General features: G+C 30.8%; 3 protein-coding genes across 7 annotated transcripts; all 3 read left to right on the top strand.

The window, feature by feature from the left end:
* The first annotated feature begins 43 nt into the window (after positions 1–43).
* On the top strand, positions 44–9,030 carry LOC122636945. Of its 4 annotated transcripts, none has more exons than XM_043828655.1 (12): positions 512–662; positions 3,410–3,665; positions 4,271–4,355; positions 4,505–4,684; positions 4,892–4,932; positions 5,009–5,168; positions 5,545–5,663; positions 5,743–5,863; positions 6,488–7,148; positions 7,527–8,008; positions 8,332–8,556; positions 8,627–9,030. In XM_043828655.1, exons 2-11 carry the CDS (start codon positions 3,663–3,665, stop codon positions 8,496–8,498), a joined length of 2,019 nt encoding a protein of 672 aa, XP_043684590.1. In that variant the 5' UTR covers positions 512–662; positions 3,410–3,662; the 3' UTR covers positions 8,499–8,556; positions 8,627–9,030. The 4 variants fall into 4 exon arrangements, with proteins under 4 accessions (XP_043684591.1, XP_043684590.1, XP_043684589.1 ...); XM_043828654.1 differs by lacking the exon at positions 512–662 and adding an exon at positions 731–1,452; XM_043828653.1 differs by lacking the exon at positions 512–662 and adding an exon at positions 731–1,461.
* Positions 9,031–9,743: 713 nt separating this feature from the next.
* LOC122636941 (lysosomal alpha-mannosidase) lies at positions 9,744–15,594 on the top strand. 2 transcript variants are annotated; one of them, XM_043828642.1, is made up of 17 exons: positions 9,744–9,921; positions 10,111–10,213; positions 10,277–10,358; positions 10,438–10,623; positions 10,737–10,942; positions 11,089–11,225; positions 12,118–12,251; positions 12,565–12,778; positions 12,878–13,074; positions 13,181–13,380; positions 13,454–13,653; positions 13,746–13,959; positions 14,145–14,262; positions 14,346–14,622; positions 14,704–14,955; positions 15,052–15,201; positions 15,288–15,594. In XM_043828642.1, the coding sequence occupies exons 1-17, from the start codon at positions 9,799–9,801 to the stop codon at positions 15,510–15,512; spliced, it is 3,018 nt and encodes a 1,005-aa protein (XP_043684577.1). In that variant the 5' UTR covers positions 9,744–9,798; the 3' UTR covers positions 15,513–15,594. The 2 variants fall into 2 exon arrangements, with proteins under 2 accessions (XP_043684577.1, XP_043684578.1); XM_043828643.1 differs by lacking the exon at positions 12,118–12,251 and adding an exon at positions 11,568–11,701 and having other exon boundaries at positions 9,745–9,921.
* A 400-nt stretch (positions 15,595–15,994) lies between these two features.
* On the top strand, positions 15,995–18,821 carry LOC122637086. The gene is made up of 6 exons (XM_043828963.1): positions 15,995–16,366; positions 16,668–16,834; positions 16,874–17,597; positions 17,728–18,153; positions 18,238–18,300; positions 18,390–18,821. Exons 1-6 carry the CDS (start codon positions 16,015–16,017, stop codon positions 18,779–18,781), a joined length of 2,124 nt encoding a protein of 707 aa, XP_043684898.1. The 5' UTR covers positions 15,995–16,014; the 3' UTR covers positions 18,782–18,821.
* The last annotated feature ends 267 nt before the right edge of the window (positions 18,822–19,088 follow it).

The raw sequence follows: 19,088 nt of genomic DNA, 5'->3' as shown, positions 1-19,088 counted from the left end.
TCTCCTTATTTCTAGCAAACAGTATTTCATTTTCATTGCTACAAAGTATTGTTTCACTAAGGTGAATCAAGGGCAACTACCCCAAAGTGTAAACTTTCTTAGAGAGTCGTTCGGGCCAAGTCAGCGAAGAACATCGAACGTACAGAGTCAGAAAGAGGAAGAAAGAGAAAAAGAGACAGAGGAACGCGAGATCTGTCGTGACGGCACAACGGGCCACCGATTCCTAAGGTGTCGCTTTTCGATGGTCTATTTTTACCGAAGACGAGCCAAGGCAGTCGGGAAGTCGGTATAGCGACGGTTGGTCGCTATTATAAAGCACGGGCCGAGCGTGTGTAACTCACCGCATGTAAGTGCGCTGTGTCCCAGACACGCTGTGGATTTTTGATTCAAAGAGAAACAGAGACACAGAGAAAGAGAGAAAGAGAGAGAAAGAGAGGATAATCTATCACGATAATCACGTGAAAACGAGAAGAAGAGAAACGAAGGAAAAAAGAAAAAAATCAGGAACGTATAATCATACGCCAAAGAGAGAGAGAGAGAGAGAGAGAGAGAGAGAAATTTATTTCACTTGTGTTGTGATAGATCCTTCCTCGAAAACACAACGTATTATCTCTCTCAACACCATTTCTTCTTCTTCGACTTCTCAAAGAAAACTCATTCACGTATGTAGGCGAAGATATACAATGAAAAGGGTGAATAATCTCTGTCTCTTTCTCTTTCTCTCTTTTTTCCTGTATCTTCTTAGAGAATAATAACATTATTATTCTCGAGAAATTCTAAATATCTCGAGGGAAAAAGAAAAAAGAAAATATCCAAACAAGTACACGGTGGATGTTCGTGTTTGATGTAAAAATACATTTCATTTTTTTTTTCTATTTATCTCTCTCTCTCTCTCTCTCTCTTTCTCTCTCTCTCTCTCTATCCGTTAACACATACGCGAATAAAACGATTAGAAAATATTATAAATTACGTGACATAAAAAAATTTCTTTTTAAAAGATGTTAATCAATTAGAGACAATGCTTACCAACGAGTGTTCGGATAATTATTATACTCGCAATTCACTCGCTTTATTCTCTTCTTCCTCTTCTTCATCATCTCAGACGTTTCTCGTCGGCGCCTCGTGCGTGCCAGAGACGAGGAGCAGAGTTTTGCAAGATGCGAATTCAGCTCTTGCGTTTGAGGGAGCCGTCGTGCCGTCAAGCGACGATTGCGTATTCCGACTTCTTTCGTCGGAACTGCAGAACGAAAAGCGCGAGTTACGTAAAGTTGAAAAAGAAAAAAAATTACAAGACGTTTGAAAAGCCCGCTAAAGGAAGAAGATAACGTATAGTGAGAGTGAAATAGACAGAGAGAGAGGGAGAGAGGGGAGAGAGGGGTGAGAGAGAGAGATAGGAGAGCAAAAACCACCGACTACCACCTTGTACGTCAACATCGAAATGAGGAGAGCATCGTACGATAAGTAAAAGCCCTTTGAGTCTCCTTTTCAAAGTAATTTTGAAGAAGAAGAGAGAAAGAGAGGTGTCTATGAGATTTTTTTTTAAATATGCATACACACACACACACATATATATTTATTTATTTATTTATATCTTCAGTACTACTGTGAATTCCTTTTTTTTCAACGTCATCGAAATCCCTGAAATTGAAAGATTATTTATATGTTATTATCTTTATTTGTTTTTTCTTCTCTAACGTATCATACGATTTTACGGTGTTACGATAATTCTTCTGAGAATTTGTCAAAGTTAAGATTTCATTATTTTTAATTTTTAATATACAAAAGATTGTATTATCTTCTTTACATAACTAACATCATAATATTAATTTTTCGTTGTTTGTTTTGTTATCCTATAAAAGGAAATAATTGTCATTATAACGACGTCTCTATCTTTGTAATTCGTTATAAATGAAAGATTTGGAAAAAATCGTTCCATTTATTAATTTAAAATCCGAATGGCCAGTTCGATCTTTGAACGTTCTACTTGGCTCCAGCTTGAAACTCAAACTTCTAGCAAACAGTCTATTTAAAGCGACGTATCGATCACGCATCCCGTGTTCCTTGGATTTAGACGTAGCACAATAATTTTCATGGAATAATACAAAAACTACCAACGCAGAAAAATAATTTTTTAAAAGAAAAACAAACTTTTCCCTCATCCCTCTCACCCCCGGTAAAAAGATAAAATCATATACGTAATATTCGGAGTAACGAACTTGCAACGGATCTATACGATGTTTCACGAAGCCGTTCATTCGAATTATTACGCTTTCGTCGTATTTATATCGTTGATAAAGCCATGCTGTACATTGTAACAACGTACATAGATTGAAGTAGAGATACGTAAACGAAAGGATTTAGGTGAGTGAAAATAACCAGGAAATTCCCAATGGAAATCGACGTTCGCGAATCTCCTCGTGTATTTTCGAATGATTGCTTTTTTATTATTTTTCTTTTTTTTGCATCGAGATCGTATATTTTACTTTTATTATCGTTTATATAGATGTCATTATTTATGGTTTCTTCTTTTCAAAAAAATATTCAAGCGCTTTAGAACCTATTTATTATGACACAAATAGATAATAAATCGACACCTGTTCGAAACGAGACAAACGATCTTCCTATTTTTGCTTTCATAGTGTTGACTATTATTGCTCTTGTCATTTTCGTTTTATCACGTATCCTGTTTGTCAAAGAAGAAAATACTTTCACGGTAAATACAGGATTGCTAGAGACATGGCTAGAGAGAGAGAAAGAGAGTAACGCTTGCTGTTACTCCGTATTACGTTACAACAGATAAATTTAGCATTTCTTTTACACAGAACGTCTCGTTGTACCGATGCCAATACCGCAACGCGGAATTAATTGGCCGCTTGGAAGGGAACCAATTCTTGACGCCAAAAAAGCTTCATCAGTCCTGCGCGTCGTTCGAACTTTCCCTCTAACTCTTTGGCTCTAACTCACCACGAGACATACTCGTGCTTCGAAATCCAAGGTCTATCAATGCTCAAGGTTCTATTAATTATTTTTTTGTTTTTTTTTTTTTTTTGCTTTTTTAATTATCGACATAATTTCGTAATCATTTAAATAGGATCATCTTACGGTTTTTATTTAATCTATTATCAAGGTCTTTCTCCCTCTCTCTCTTTCTTTCTCTCTTTCTCTCTCTCTTTTATTTAGAAAATTCAAGATAAGTAACTGCATATATTTTGAATTTTTTTATTATTGTTGGAAAAGCATAAGCATTTCAGCGTTTAGTTTATAGCAATACGTGTGACCAAACGAAAGAAACTCAAAAGTCAAAATACATTCGATTTTGACTACGGTACAAAGTTGTTGTTAGTTTTTCATTCTCAAAAGATATATAAATAATAATAATTAATTTTCTTTTTCTTTTTTTTTTTAACAGATCCAATAACGCCAAGCGTAACATTTTAGCAAGCAATACATCCTACGGTATAACGTCTAGTAACTTGAAGAATGTGAATCAGAAGTATAGCAGTTTTCAGAGTTACGAGAGTTTGCAAGAAAAGAATTATTTACAAAGGAGTATTTCTGCGGACAATGTGATACGATCACGTGGTTACAAACCTTCAGACAGGCACGATCCCGTCAAGAGAAGCTTTCTTGAGAATCTTACTTCTAAAATACTCCATTTCGATATGGTAAGAAATAAATAGTATTTGAAAAGATGGTAAATTATATTATAAAACAAAACGAACTCTCTATCATCTAATTTTTGTCTACAACAAAATTATGTGTATAAATATAAAAAAGTTATATTATTACTTATACTATATCTCTATCGTATAATTATACTGTATTGAATAATAAATAAATAGTATACTATTTAAATATATACTATTTAAATAATAGTATACTATATTAACTTAAAAAATACAAATAATAATAATAGTACATGAGTAATATAATATATGACTAAGTATGAAACAACAATCGCGTGTAAGAGTAAATATCAATAACTTCTTTGGCACAAAATGTATTTACTTGAAACTTCGTACTTTCAACTATATAGTTAAAAAGATATATATATATATATATATATATATATATATATATATATACATACACAACACACACATACACACAGATATTCTAAACACGTCTCAATATGTCCCCGGTCAACAATATTTGGGTAACAATATGTCTATTAGTAAACGTTTCCGATCTTAACAACGTATTTACAAAACGATCGAGTATTCTATGAAGAGAATGAAATGAATTTGTTATTTTTTTTTTTTTTTTATAGGAGAGTGGCGAAAGAACTCCAATCAATCTTCAAAAATTGCTTACACCGGCCTCCGATTCGCATGAACCACTGCAAGCAAAAAATAGTGCGTACTTGACAATTTTCGATCAGAATGTATAATTGTTCTTGATGGATGAACGATTTTAAAATTTAAACATTTTTAAGAACAATCTCGTTCCTTAATATTCTTTTTTATCATTTTTGTTTTTTTTTTGTTTTTATTTTTTTTTATAGAAAAAATGTTTGCCTCTTCGTATTTTTACGCACCTACACATCCTACCGTGGAGGATCAAGTCGAGTTGGCACGTCGAATTTCTCTATCCCTGAGTGATGTTAAGAATATGAAAAGCAAAGGGCAATCGATGTATGTGAACAGAAAGAAACGATCTGTCAAATGGATCCATGATGGCAATGGTAAGTTACTAACTTAAAAATGAAAATTTATATTTCATTTCTAATCTCTGTTTAATTATTTCTATAATTTAGTTTATATCTTGAAAGTTAATGTTTGCTAAGAAAGAGAAAGAGGGAGAGAGAGAGAGAGAGAGAGTGTGTGTGTATAAGTTATTATTAGTGCGTAATATGATTATACTAATTTTTCATTTATCTTCATTCTTTCAGGTACTGAGGGCGAAGAGGAACCATCTTCTCCTATGCATAAGGTAACGAAATAAAAAAAGAGAATTGAAGATAATCATGCTACATCTTCTTACTATATATAGTGAAATGTATAAATAGGATAAAGTACCTCTGAAGTGTGTAATGAATCCACATGGGAAAGTTTTGGATATTCATGGGATTCAGGCTCTAGGAGAAGAAGTCAATATCGAGCCTATGCCCTCGCATCCTGAAAAACTCTTTGATATTGTTCGTGATCTTAACAATCAAAGAGGACGTGGTAAGAATAATTGCGTGATAGTATCTTTGTGAGATCTTATAATAACTTTTGTAAAATTGGTGTCACACCTGATAAAGTGGAGCAATCGTTGATAATCTTTCAATTTGAAGTTATTACGATCGTATATCATATCCACGATAAGAAGCTATTCAAAAAAAAAAAAGGCGGGTCGGTTAAAGAAAAATATCTCGATTTAAGATTATATAATACGTATCGAATTTGTGCCATATTACTGTATTAAGTATAACATATTTATATTTAATGAATGTTTGGGTATGAAATGACAATAAATTTTTTGTGAGAACAAAAATATTAGTTGATAACATAAAAGTTATATTTTGAAGATCGAATAAAAAAATAAAAATGAATTATTTAGGTGCTGAAATATTCGCAAAGCGTCGAAAAAGATCTGAGAAATGGATCGTCGATCAGGATCAAGCTCAATTACCAAGTACACCTGGTATACAAAAGACACCTGGTTATTCCTATCAATCAGTAAGATTAAACAAAATACTAATAATCTATTACGAACTTCAAGAGAAGTCATTTGATCAACATCTTTTACGATCCACAGGAAATGAATGGTAACAGCAAGTTTTCGACGTTACAATCGCCTTTTGCACAAACGGACAAATCATTTTATAATCCATTTGCAGTGGATCTTTCTTTAGATAACATCAATCCACCAATGACGAGTACGTATATTACAAAAAAAAGAACTATAACGTGCACTATCATACTCATTTCAATTTAATAAACAAAATTTATGGAAGAAAAGAAGAAATCTTTGATAGAGTTCGAATTAACGTTGTTGCGTAAGATCAAGAAGTTGTTTACGAGGCTAGAGATAAAAAAAAGAAAAAAGGAAAGAAGAAACACAGAAGCCTAGATTTCTATGCGAACGTTCGATGGGTTCGATCTATCTGATTTTTCTATTTACGTTGCACCGATCGCGTATAAATAATTCAACGGGTCGGAAGGCAAAAGGAGAACGCTCTAGAATTCCACAGGCACTTGATAGCTTCTTCGTTGTAGGGATCAATGTTAGATGTTGGATGAACGCTTTGGTAAAAGTTCAGCAACCCGTCGAGTTCCAATTGGCAAGCTTCGTTAACGTTATTCAATCGGTACAAGACTCGGGTGATTTTGTTTGCCTTATCTACATAATATATATCTACGACTAAAATAATCTTATACCAATAATGATTTCTTTAGATTTCTTCCGTTTAGTTTAATATAACAATCGTCGAAAAGTTATAGATCGGTTGACAAACGGTTTTTTTTTGTTATTTCTCGAATCTTTCGTTTAATCATTTTAGGCAGGTATCATCATCACCATCGTCATCATCATCGATCCTGTCAATTAACTAACGATTGCAACCATTCAACGCAAATAAAAAAGATTTATTTGAGAGAAGTGGCCGTCGGCACCGACACCGACTTTCCAATAGAAAAAACTGAATTGAATAACGACGCACGTCGTAGCAACGGCTTCAATGGCGTCAGATCAAGCAACGCTAACGTTGAAAGGCGCTCTAACAAATTGCTCAGTAGCAAGACTAACGCTAACAACACGCAAATCGCTACTAACAAAGAGACTAAGACTAACAGCAACAGAGAGATCAAGCAACGTCTCAGCAATAACTTTTCCCAGGATGTACTTGTTAACGATAGGAACAAATTTAGAAATAAACAACAATCTGTTAAACGTGAGGAAGATGTTGCAAGATTCTCTGACAGCGACGCTAGCGAATATACACCGGTTCCTGTTAAACAACTGATCCAAGAATTCGAGAAGACTTGTAGACCGGTTTTACAATATAAACAAATCAGCCCAAAAGTTATTCCTATCGTTCAACAATGCCCTATTGACACCGACATAACACGTTTCTTTCAAACTAGAACTTCTGTTAAATATGAAGAGGAAGTACCAGAAGATGACGAGGAGGAAGACGAAGAGGAAGAGGAAGAATATATACGGTGAGAGATTATGAAGAGTTTACACACAGTTAGAATTTTAATAACGTGATCTCGTATCGTTTAGGAATTATCTTAATTAATATTGTCTCTTGAATTAGTCTTGATCTTATCTAATTTCTATTAGATATGATTTTCTCTTATCATATGTATTTTCCATTTGAATTATGATCTATTATTCGTATTCAAATATAGGAACTATTATTTTATCTGAAATATTTCTTTCTCTATTTTGAAAAGATAGCAATAACTTTGAAGAACATACTTGTCTTCTCAAAACGTTTAGCTATCTCTTATGAGCAAGATATTTCGGATAGAAATTTTTTAACGAATTAATTTTCTTCGAATTAACTGATTTTTCGGGAACGAATAAAATGGCAGACGGTCGAATCGCGAGATTCGACAGGAAAAGCAAATTAATAAACCACAGCCTAGAATCGAGAATGGATATATGTCGACCGATGAAACTGAGTACACGTCCGACTCGGATTCTCTACGAACTTATGATTTCAAAGATTACAAGGATTACAAGAACGAGACATCGATATATCGTTATGAAAAAACTTCGAATCGGAATGTCAACGGAGGTGGAGACTATCCAGGTTTACTCAACGATGAATATTCCCAACGACGAAGATCAGCGACTTCTCAAGAATTAGAATCATATTGTAATGGAAACGTTAAATTCGTTAACGAGGATTCCGAGTTACCAGCACAAGCGAAATCCTTATTACTTTCGATGGTTGCCTCACAGGATGATATACTACAAACTATAAAACACCTTCGCAATACACCAGTCCTGGATAATCTTTTACCTGGTGTCTCGCCAGAACTCAAATTTACTGATTCTTATCCGGAAGTAGGCAAGTTAATAAGCATGCGCTTTTAATGAATTTTTTTTCTTTACTTTCCTTATTCTTATTTACGTTTTTAATCGCTTCGCCAATTGTTTGCTTTTACCTGTAACAAAATAACATGTGATTGAAAATAATTTTGATTATATAATCTAATGTATATAGGGAAAAAAAAAAAACGAAGAGACACAAATAAATCGTGCAAGTATTATGAAAATATTTAAGTTTCAAGAATTATGTAATTGTGTATTGTTACCCCCAGTTTCGCGTTGAAAGTTTTTATCATTATATTGTTATGATATTTTGTTATAATTATCATTTGATATTTGCAGGCACCAAATTATACGAGGATAATACATACAAAGGACCAAAACTGGCCAGTATTCATAATTTAACTAATTATAATACTGCACCACGTGGTTGGGATCAGTCATTAACTTATTATCGACCAATCAAATTTGAAAAATCACAGGACACGATCGTGTATTCCGATTTTTAGATATTTATACAATATCTGTTACTTCTTGCTCTGACAACTGAATGATATAACTATCATGGTATATTTTTAATTTTAAATCATTTTTTTTCTTTTTGTAAAATATAATAATAGAAAACATTTTCTTTCAGTATACAAAGCGATCATAAAAACCGTTCTGTGGAAATATCGAAAATAAAGAAAAGAGAAAAAGATAATTTGACTTTGTTCCTTATGGATTGTGGATCCAGTGTATTTTGCTATAGCTCAATGAAATCTTACATATTACATTAAATCTATATTGATTGAAAAGGAGATTAAAATTCCTATTTTTTTTGCAATTCGATTTATATCGTCACAGCTTTGTTTTGCTTGATATATATGTATATATATATGTATATATATATATATATATATATATATATATATACATATGTACCTACCTCTCCTTTTATTAAGACAGTTACATTATTTATGCTTATTATGCTTTTGACAGTGTTACATTATTGCATAGTTTTCTTTATTATATCATGCGAATAAATGTTGTTTTCATAAATCTGTTTGACTCTTTTATATCTTCCAAGATATCTTTATTATCTATGATATCTATGTTTCTATTTCTTTCATGTTGATCTGATTATTAGGTAAAAAAATGATCATATATATACTATAATTAATTGTCGTTTATCTGCAATAAGAGTATTATTATGTTTGTTTCTCTTTCACAGGTTCTGATTATTTCATTTATTTTATCAGCTTATTTACAATGTGCAATAAATTACTAGATATCACAGATAAACTTCATTTATCAATTATAATCATATCAAATCCTTTTCTCTTTATTATTATCATATTTTTTAAGTGACGAGTGAATCATCAAAGAAAATAAATTGATAGTTTATCCTCACGAAATATCAATAAATCTTATCTATTAAAATATAACAATGAAAGTCAAATTCTGACTTTGGAGTTTAAATACGATATGATCTCTCAAAATAACACTCAAAATTTTCTATTTCATATTTGTTTGATTACATAAAAAATTGTATTAGTTAAAATTATTTAGTCTGCGTTTAGCGATCACACACAGATACACACGCATACAAAACTATTAAACTAATGAATTAAATTCGTAAAATAGATTTAGAAATAAACGAAACGTCACCATATAGTAATCATATTCTTTCTCCTTCTACTTTTCTTTTTATCTCTCTGTTCACCTCGAGATTGCAACGGTCAGTCGTAATTCAAAGAGACAGATATAAATATAACCAACGCATTATCTCGTTAGTTTTGTTCGGGATCATCCAGCGAGTCACTCGTCATGTCGGGAAACGTCTCGCTACTGTTCTTACATTTATTAGCCTTGTGTCAATTATGCTTTATCGCAGAAGCCTTTTATATATCAAGACAGTTACTGGAGGAGAAGCAAACTTGTGGATACCAAGTACATAAAGAATTCAATTTTACGTAGAGTGATCAATTTACAAAAATTTCTTTTTTTTGCTCATGAATGATTACTATTTCATTTGTTTTTATTTCTTAACCAATTTGTATAAGTTCATTATATTTCTTATTTATTATCAGGAACCTGAATATAGTTAAGATGTTTTTTTTTTTTGCTTTTTTTATCTAGTCATGCCCAGTCATTCAACCAGATAAATTAAATATACATTTGGTTCCTCACTCACACGATGACGTAGGCTGGTTGAAAACTGTCGATCAGTATTACTTTGGAAGTAAGTATTATTGCTGATCAACCGCTGTTATACTTTCTATTAAACTTTTCATTTATTATCAAGGTCGATCTAAAATACAGAAAGCCGGTGTTCAATACATACTTGATAGTGCAATCGAAGCATTACTAAAAGACCGCGATAGAAGGTGAAAAATTTTATCAAATACGAATAATATTCTACTAATAATGTAGATATGTATTCTAATAAAGGAAATTTGACAATAGATTCATATATGTTGAAACTGCATTCTTTTGGAAATGGTGGTCAAGACAAAACGAGAATGTAAGAGACAATGTAAAGATGTTGATAAACGAAGGAAGATTAGAGATCATTGGTGGTGCCTGGAGTATGAATGATGAAGCTGTCACTCATTATCATTCTATTATCGATCAGTTTACTTGGGGATTTAGGTAAACAAAAAAAGAAAGAAAGAGAAAAACCGATTAGTAAAGTTTAAATTAATTAACATTAGGCGATAAAAAGTCTTTTTTTCTTTTTAATGTAAACGTTATTCAACATGCAGGAGGTTGAATGATACTTTCGGTAATTGTGCTAGACCACATATAGGCTGGCAAATTGATCCTTTCGGACATTCGCGAGAACAGGCATCTTTATTCGCGCAAATGGGATTCGATGGTATGTTATTTGGTCGTTTGGATTATCAGGACAAGGCACAACGTTTGAAAGACAAGAGTATGGAGTTTATCTGGAAGGCTAGTCCTAGTCTTGGTAAAGATTTTCTAATAACCTTGAAAATAATCAAAAAAATTACATTCAAATTTCTTTTTTATCTTCAGAAATGCAGACGTATCTTAAGAAAAATTTTTTTAGACATTACTTGCTGTGAATTATTGTATATTTTTGTCATTATTTAGGTGATCGTGCCAACTTATTTACTGCTGCAATGTTTAACACTTATAGTCCACCGCCTGGCTTTTGCTTTGACGTATTATGTAACGATGAACCAGTGATAGATGATCCTGATAGCCCAGATTATAACGTTCATACAAAAGTACATAATTATCTATATTTCATATAATTCTCGTAAGAAAGTTCATTTTATAAATTTTCTTCGTTGCATTAAAACTGTTGAAGCATTGTACTAACTAACGAAACGAAAATTAGAAATGGAAATAATATTGAAATCTATCGATTATTATCAAATTTAGCCTTATAATTTTCTAAAAAATTTATATTTTTATATATATAAATTGAATATAATTGGATTATTTACATTTCTAACGTATTTAATGCTGCTGCGAGATCGATATGAAAAATTGTAATATTTTCTTCTTATTGCATATTTTACTTTACTTGAATATAACAATATACTTCTTTTTTTCTTTTTTATCAGATAGATGATTTTCTAGTATATGCGAAAGAGCAGGCCGAACATTTCCGTACAAATAACGTAATATTGACAATGGGAGGAGATTTCACTTATCAACAGGCGGAAATGTACTTTACGAATCTGGACAAATTGATAAGGTATTAACGCTTCGATTTCACTAATCGCAAATTTAACTTGTGCCAATATATGTGTGTGATACGTATGCGTACGCGTTTGAATAATATCGACAAAATTTATTTGCTTTTACTACTGCTATTAACAATTAACTTCCTTTAGTCGTTTTATTATCGTCACTTATATATTTGTTTGGGCAGGAAAATATATTAGAATATTGTTTGATTCGCAGCAGCATTAGTAACAATGTTAGGAACAATCAGTCTAATAATCATATCAAAAGCTAAAAGCAAATGATTTTTTCATTAATACTATAAGTTCACATTTTGAACGTATTAGTTAAAATTATTAGTAAGATCGTTGTGCATGGACATACATTAAAGAAATGGACTACTGACCTCTGACATGTGGTAAGTAAATATTCATGGGCCGTTAACAGGTGGAGTTATTTTTGGCGTATATACAAATTCAAGCAAGATCTTACAAAACTAATAATCTTATCGTCACTATGGGAGATGACTTTAACTATCAGCAGGCGGAAATGTGGTTTGCCAATTTAGATAAATTAATCAAGTAAGTTTTACTCGAAGCAGATAGAAAGAATTATATTCTTATATTACCGCGTTGATACCATAATAAAAAATTATTACAAATGAAATAAAAGGTAAAGACATATAATCATTATATTACATGTAATAATATGATCCAATAATATTTGGTTAAGTTAGGAATAAGTTTTGATAATATTAAAATAAACATGTAATCGGGCTAAATGACCCTCTTACGTGCAACAAAACTTATTTATAATTTAACATAATATTTTTCAAGATTAAATTATATATTTTGATATAATAGAGTATTGAAATTATTTATCCATTTATCGTAGATATGGAAACGAATTAAATGGATCAACGGTGAACCTATTTTACTCTACACCATCTTGTTATTTGAAAGCGTTACACGATGCAAATATTATTTGGCCAACGAAATCTGATGATTTCTTTCCTTATGCAAGCGATCCTCATGCTTATTGGACAGGATATTTTACTTCAAGGCCAACGATAAAATATTTCGAAAGAATGGGAAACAATTTGTTACAAGTAAATCTTTGCAATTCCCGTTTAATCTCTTTAAAATATCTATAAAATAATTATCGTATTAATTTCAAATACGTACCAATTACATTTTCGACTTTACAGGTGAGCAAACAACTATCCGTTTTGGCGAATTCGAAGGAAAACGAGGAAGAATTAGAGCATTTCCGTGAAGCTATGGGAGTCATGCAACATCATGATGCAGTTACTGGAACAGAGAAACAATTGGTTGCAAGTGATTATTCTCGTTTGTTATACGAGAACATATTCAATAACGAAAAAATGGCTGCTAAATCTCTTTAGTAATAACGATCATCACTATTTCATTATTACACAAACAAAATATTTTTTTTTTTTTTGACATTCTATCTCTCTTTCACAAGTATAATTTTTTTCTTTTCTTAACAGTCATTGGGCCAATAAAATAAATAATTCCAATGACGACTTCCAAATGCACTCTTGTTTGGAATTAAACATCAGTGCTTGCGCATATACCGAAGATAATGCAAATTTCGTTGTAACAGTATACAATCCTTTGAGTCGACCAATTTCTTCTTATATTCGTCTTCCAGTACGAGGAAATTCCTACAATGTCTGGGATACAAAAGGTACAATATTTTTTATAATAATGATTTTAAGAATAACTAGAATGATCCATGTTCTTCTGAATTAAATATATAGAGAATCTCGAGATCATCTCTCAAATAATACCAATACATGATAGAGTACAACAAATACCTGGAAGAAAAAGTAAAGCAACGAAAGAATTATTGTTCCGTGCTATTGATTTACCAGCATTAGGTTACAAACGTTATACAATAAGTGCAAAACCTGATACAGAAGAAACATTTATTGAACCTACAAATTCCATAGAAGGAGATGTAAGTGAAAAAAATATTCACATTTGTGTTAGACATTTTTTACTAACATTTTTAAATAATCTCTAACTATTTAATTGGTCGTTAAATTTTAGCTCTATACGATAACCGTTGACGAATCTGGTCAAATAGTTTTTCAAAATAAGCATGACAAGGAAGTAGTCTTTGTTCAGTCTTTTCATTATTATGAATCAGCAGAAGGTAATAACAAAGTATTTGAAAATCGATCATCCGGTGCTTATATCTTTAGACCTAGGACATCATCCACCTTTAATTTACCATACGAAGGAAAATACTCTGTCATTAAAGGTAAATCTCTGTCAATAAATATGAAGAGTTCACTTGAAAATGAATGGGCAACTAATAAACTCCTAACGATAGATAACCATCATACATACGTGCACAAATATATGGAAAAAAAAAAAATATATATATATATATATATATATATATATATTAAAAAAGTTCAAACTAACTTTGAACATTCGTTTCAGGTCCTCACGTAGAAGAAATTCATCAAACATTCAATCAATGGATCAGCCAAGTTGTCAGAGTTTATAAAGAAGATAATCGTATGGAATTCGAATGGCTTATTGGTCCTATTCCTGTCGAGTAAAAAAATTATCATATATACGTAATAATTACTTTATCTATATAACGTAATGTTTTAATAACATTATTTTATATTATCACAGTGACAAAATTGGTAAAGAAATAGTGACGAAATATTCGAGTTATCTAATATCTGGGGATGAATTTTATACGGATAGTAACGGTCGAGAAATGTTAAAACGTAAGAGAAATTACAGACCTACTTGGAATTTAAAGTTGCATGAACCTATATCTGGAAATTATTATCCTGTCACGACGAAAATCTCTTTGAAGGATAAAATAAAGCCAATGAAGTTCTCTATCTTTACTGATCGTTCCCAAGGAGGTACCAGCATGAAAAATGGAGAATTGGAATTAATGGTAAACAAAAAACAAATTTTATAAATTTAAAAATTATAATATTACTAGTTTATTAATATAAACTGTACCCTTATAATATAGCTTCATAGAAGATTACTAAAGGATGATGCATTCGGTGTCGAAGAAGCTTTAAACGAAATGGCCTACAATACAGGTCTGGTTGTACGTGGTACACATTGTATCTACCTTAGCAATACAAACAATCTCGACTCCTTTTCGATAAAAGAGAAAGAGATACCATTAAACTTAGCACTTCGTCCATCGATCTTCATTACGATTCCCTCTAAAACAAATATTGATCATTGGCGTAACGCTGATATAATGCCAATAGAAGTACGTTGCTATTTTTTCCTTTTTTATTTTTTTGTAATAATTTAATTATCCTTATTTATTTTTAAGAGAAAAGTCATATTTATTATCATTTTATAGAAATCAGGACTGTCTAAAAACTTGCCACCGAACGTTCATATTCTCACATTAGAACCTTGGAAAAATGGAACTGTCCTATTACGACTTGAACACATATTCGAAGTTGGTGAATCTAAGGAATTTTCTGTACCTGTAGACATTGATATTAAAGTAAGTATTAATATTGAAAATAAGTTTTTGACTTAAATAATCTTGTCGAGATTAAATTTCAAATAATCCTTTGTAATCCTGCTTAGGACTTATTTACATCATTCACGATAACGTCGATAAAAGAAACAACATTAGGTGCAAATCAATGGTTACAAGATAGCAATCGTTTGAAGTGGAATCCAGAAATAAATGATATTCTAAGCAATAGGGAAGAGATTTTCACACCTATCAGAATTCAAAAAGAAGCAATCAATGTACATTTAAAACCGATGGAAATACGTACGTTCATCTTAGAAGTGTCATATCATTAGCTTTAATTGCATTACTATACATATTCATATATATGTATAAATACATATACAAATGAATGAAATACATGTATAAAAAAAGGAATTTGTATTATATCGATAATAAAAACCTATTCGTCAGTATATATATATACATGTAATAAAATATTGCATTTATCACTATATATCCAATGAAAAATCAGTATACGTATGTACCAATACCAATGGAAAGGTATAATCAAATTTATGTGTATACTTTTATCTTAACCCCTTAAGATGTAACAAACGATGTTTAAATTTTTGTTGAAAATTCATACTTGAAAGAAAATTGTATAATTTTCAGAAGATTTCATTATAATATAGGGAGATATTGTTAGATGATACAAAAAAAGATAATCTACCTAAGAAAGTAACGTCGAAAAGAAAAAATTACATCTATACATTATATATTATATATATATATGTGTATGTAGGTATGTGTATATATATAATATATATCTATATATATGTAATTTAATTAACATAGATGTTCCAAGAAAAACAAGAACAAGATACATGGGCTCAAACGTTGTTAACGATAACGCCGGAGGATGATCCTGTACTGAGAGAAGTCAAATCAAAGATCTTGGTGTCCGCAGACGTGAATACTTCTTTGGATTTAGATACTAATAGTTTTCTTTATAGACGATCCCTTACTCCAAAATATCTCGTGGATTTTAACGAATTAGAGGATGAAAATATTAGACATATCGAAGTTCAAACATTTTTACAAGGCATATCGGTCGTTGACATTCCAATTGAATACAAAGATCAAATTTCGCAGACGTTGTATATGAGTCCGCCATGTCCTCCTATGAAATATTATAAAGATATTATGAGTAAGATTTTTTTTTTTTTCTATTACTTTTATATATAAAATTATTTTAAATATTAAGATAAATCTTCCTTTGGATTTTTTGAACTTGATTTTAATTTTTATTGGGTTGATTATAAAATAAGTAAAGTTTTACTATAATAATATAGTAACTTATTAATATTTTAATAAATAAGTATTATAATAAATAATAGTTTGTTGTTATTATTATTATTATTATTTTAATTATTTATTAATCAACCTAATATAATAAACCAATGAACATTTAAAGAAAATATATACATAATTGAAGAAATATTTATTAGCATCTATGAGAGACGATCTAATGCCTGAGATAAAAAATACTCGTCAAACACAAACGATACTCACAATTGATCGAGATATAAGCCTACAAATTACCACAGAAATATTAAAAATCGACGTTACAAAAGAAGAAAAAGGAGAAGAAAAAGAAGGAGAAAAAGAAGAAGAAGGAGAAAAAGAAGAAGGAGAAGAAGAAAAAGGAGAAGAAGGAGAAGAAGAAGGAAAAGAAGAAAGAGAAAAAGAAGGAGAAGAAGACGACGACGAAATAAAAAATATACGTTTTGTATGGGATGAAGAAGATTATTTACAAACTGAGCTGAATAGCTTGATATCCGATATTCTCTACTATCTACAAGAACGTGTTTTCTGGATTTTAGATCCTACGACTCTTTTACATCCGATTACAACTGAAAACTTTACTCAGACCTTGATAAAATACAATGCAACCACGAATAACATTGTAATCGACAACGAAACGCAAACTGAGCTAACTTGTCAACCTAAAAGCTCCAATACCGAATTACTTTCAGATTATCAGGCTAATAAAAACTTGATAAATGAAATTTTGGAAGAGTGTTTGGACAAGGCTGTTGAGTCTGTGTTATTAACTCAATATATTCTTGATGAGATCATTGAAAAATGTGGTGAAATAGTGAGATACCCTCCAAAAGATCAAGATGCTCAAACTATAGCTACTTATACGGTAGACGAAAAGAAAGAAGAGGTTTTACGTAAATTACAATTACCAATTGTCGTTGATTCATTGGAATCATCGATTGTGGTATTAGCACTTATCGATGACCTGCTAGAATCAGTTTGTGAAGCTATCTATAAAAATGCGTATATTGTCAGTACGTCTATTCTTCGAGACGTAGTTAAAAAATCATCGTACATTGGTTCTAAAATAGAGAAAATACGAAGTCAATCACATGGTTAGTTTTTACATTATATATATACATATAGAATTATTATTATTAATTAAAAGTGATCATTAGAATTCTAGCAAGTAATTTTTTTGATTTGTTTAACTCGTATAAAAAAAGAGTTTTTTTAATAATTTAGATAAGTTAATCGAGCAGATTTTAAATCAAAGAAGAGAAAAGATAGCAAAATTGATGATGAAAAAGGAAACAGATACAGTCTTTACACAAACCAGTATATCGGGTATACATGAAATAACAAAACTTGAAGATCTTAAGAAAAGTTTCAGCTGTATTTGCTTGAAAGGTTCAAAGTGTTATGCATGCATGAAAAAAGATGAAGACATACGAACGTTGCGTACACAGGATATACTTTTAGCTTATAGTAGTAGACCATGCCAGGTTGTCAGTAGTCCTTTCAAGATAGAAACTGATGAAGTATCTTCAAGTAGTATTACCGAAGAAAGAACAACCATATGTAAGACTTCAATTTCGGATGATTCCAGTTCAGAATCAGTCACAACAATCGATGTGGTTCTACAGCCAAAAGAAAAAATAAATCTTACAGGTAAAGTGAATGTTGTTTTTAAATGTATGCGAAGTATAGTATATTATATAGAAAAAAGATATTTACTTGTTATCGTTTAAAAAGATTCTCTTGATGGATGGACTCGTGCAATTGATGCTGCTTTGACTATACCATGGTCTTCTCAAAGTAAAAAAAATCAATTTGTAATATATAAATTAATATATTATATATATATTTTTTTAATAATTATTAAAGTAAAAAATAATCTTCTTAAGGTTCCTTGAGTGAGACCAATAAAAACGACAAATTAACTTTGCAAACTATGAAGGTACTGCAAATTTTGAAGAGTACCTTCTGTATTCGGGATACCTGTCCTATGTCTGTCTTAGAAAAATTGACAAAAAAATCAACCGAGGAGGTCGATAACTTCGCTACCAATACAATTAATAATTCATGCTTTTGTTTAAAGACAAAAGATGATTATGTTACTGAAGAAAATATCGAAGATAATAATAGTATTGTTGATACGAAAACTTACAACCCATCGTTTGAAAATGAAAAATGTTTGTGTCATATTTGTTACACACTAGAAGACGCTTTGCGTCAATTTCCTGAAAATAATAAATCTTGCAACGTGAAAATTATTCCTATACAATCAGCTTCATAAATACATATTTATGTATAGGATTGTTTCTTATATTTGTACGTACAACTGACATTGAATTCATATATTCAATCTTTGTTATCTAAGAAAACATTACAATAAATTATAAAAATTTTACAACTTTTTTTCTCTATTGAAATGTTTAAAGTAATATTTTTGTTATTATTGAAGAGACTGTACATAACATCGCTTCGACAATTATCTTTTAATACACGCGATATTAGCTGTTTAATCGTTCATATTGCATCATACTTTTTATTGAGTATTGTACGTATGATTCATTTAATAATTACATATGTATTTTTCGAAC

Source organism: Vespula pensylvanica, chromosome 24 (genome assembly GCF_014466175.1).
Source record: "Vespula pensylvanica isolate Volc-1 chromosome 24, ASM1446617v1, whole genome shotgun sequence".
Classification (NCBI taxonomy): domain Eukaryota; kingdom Metazoa; phylum Arthropoda; class Insecta; order Hymenoptera; family Vespidae; genus Vespula; species Vespula pensylvanica.
This window is presented reverse-complemented; position numbering and strand designations above follow the sequence as displayed.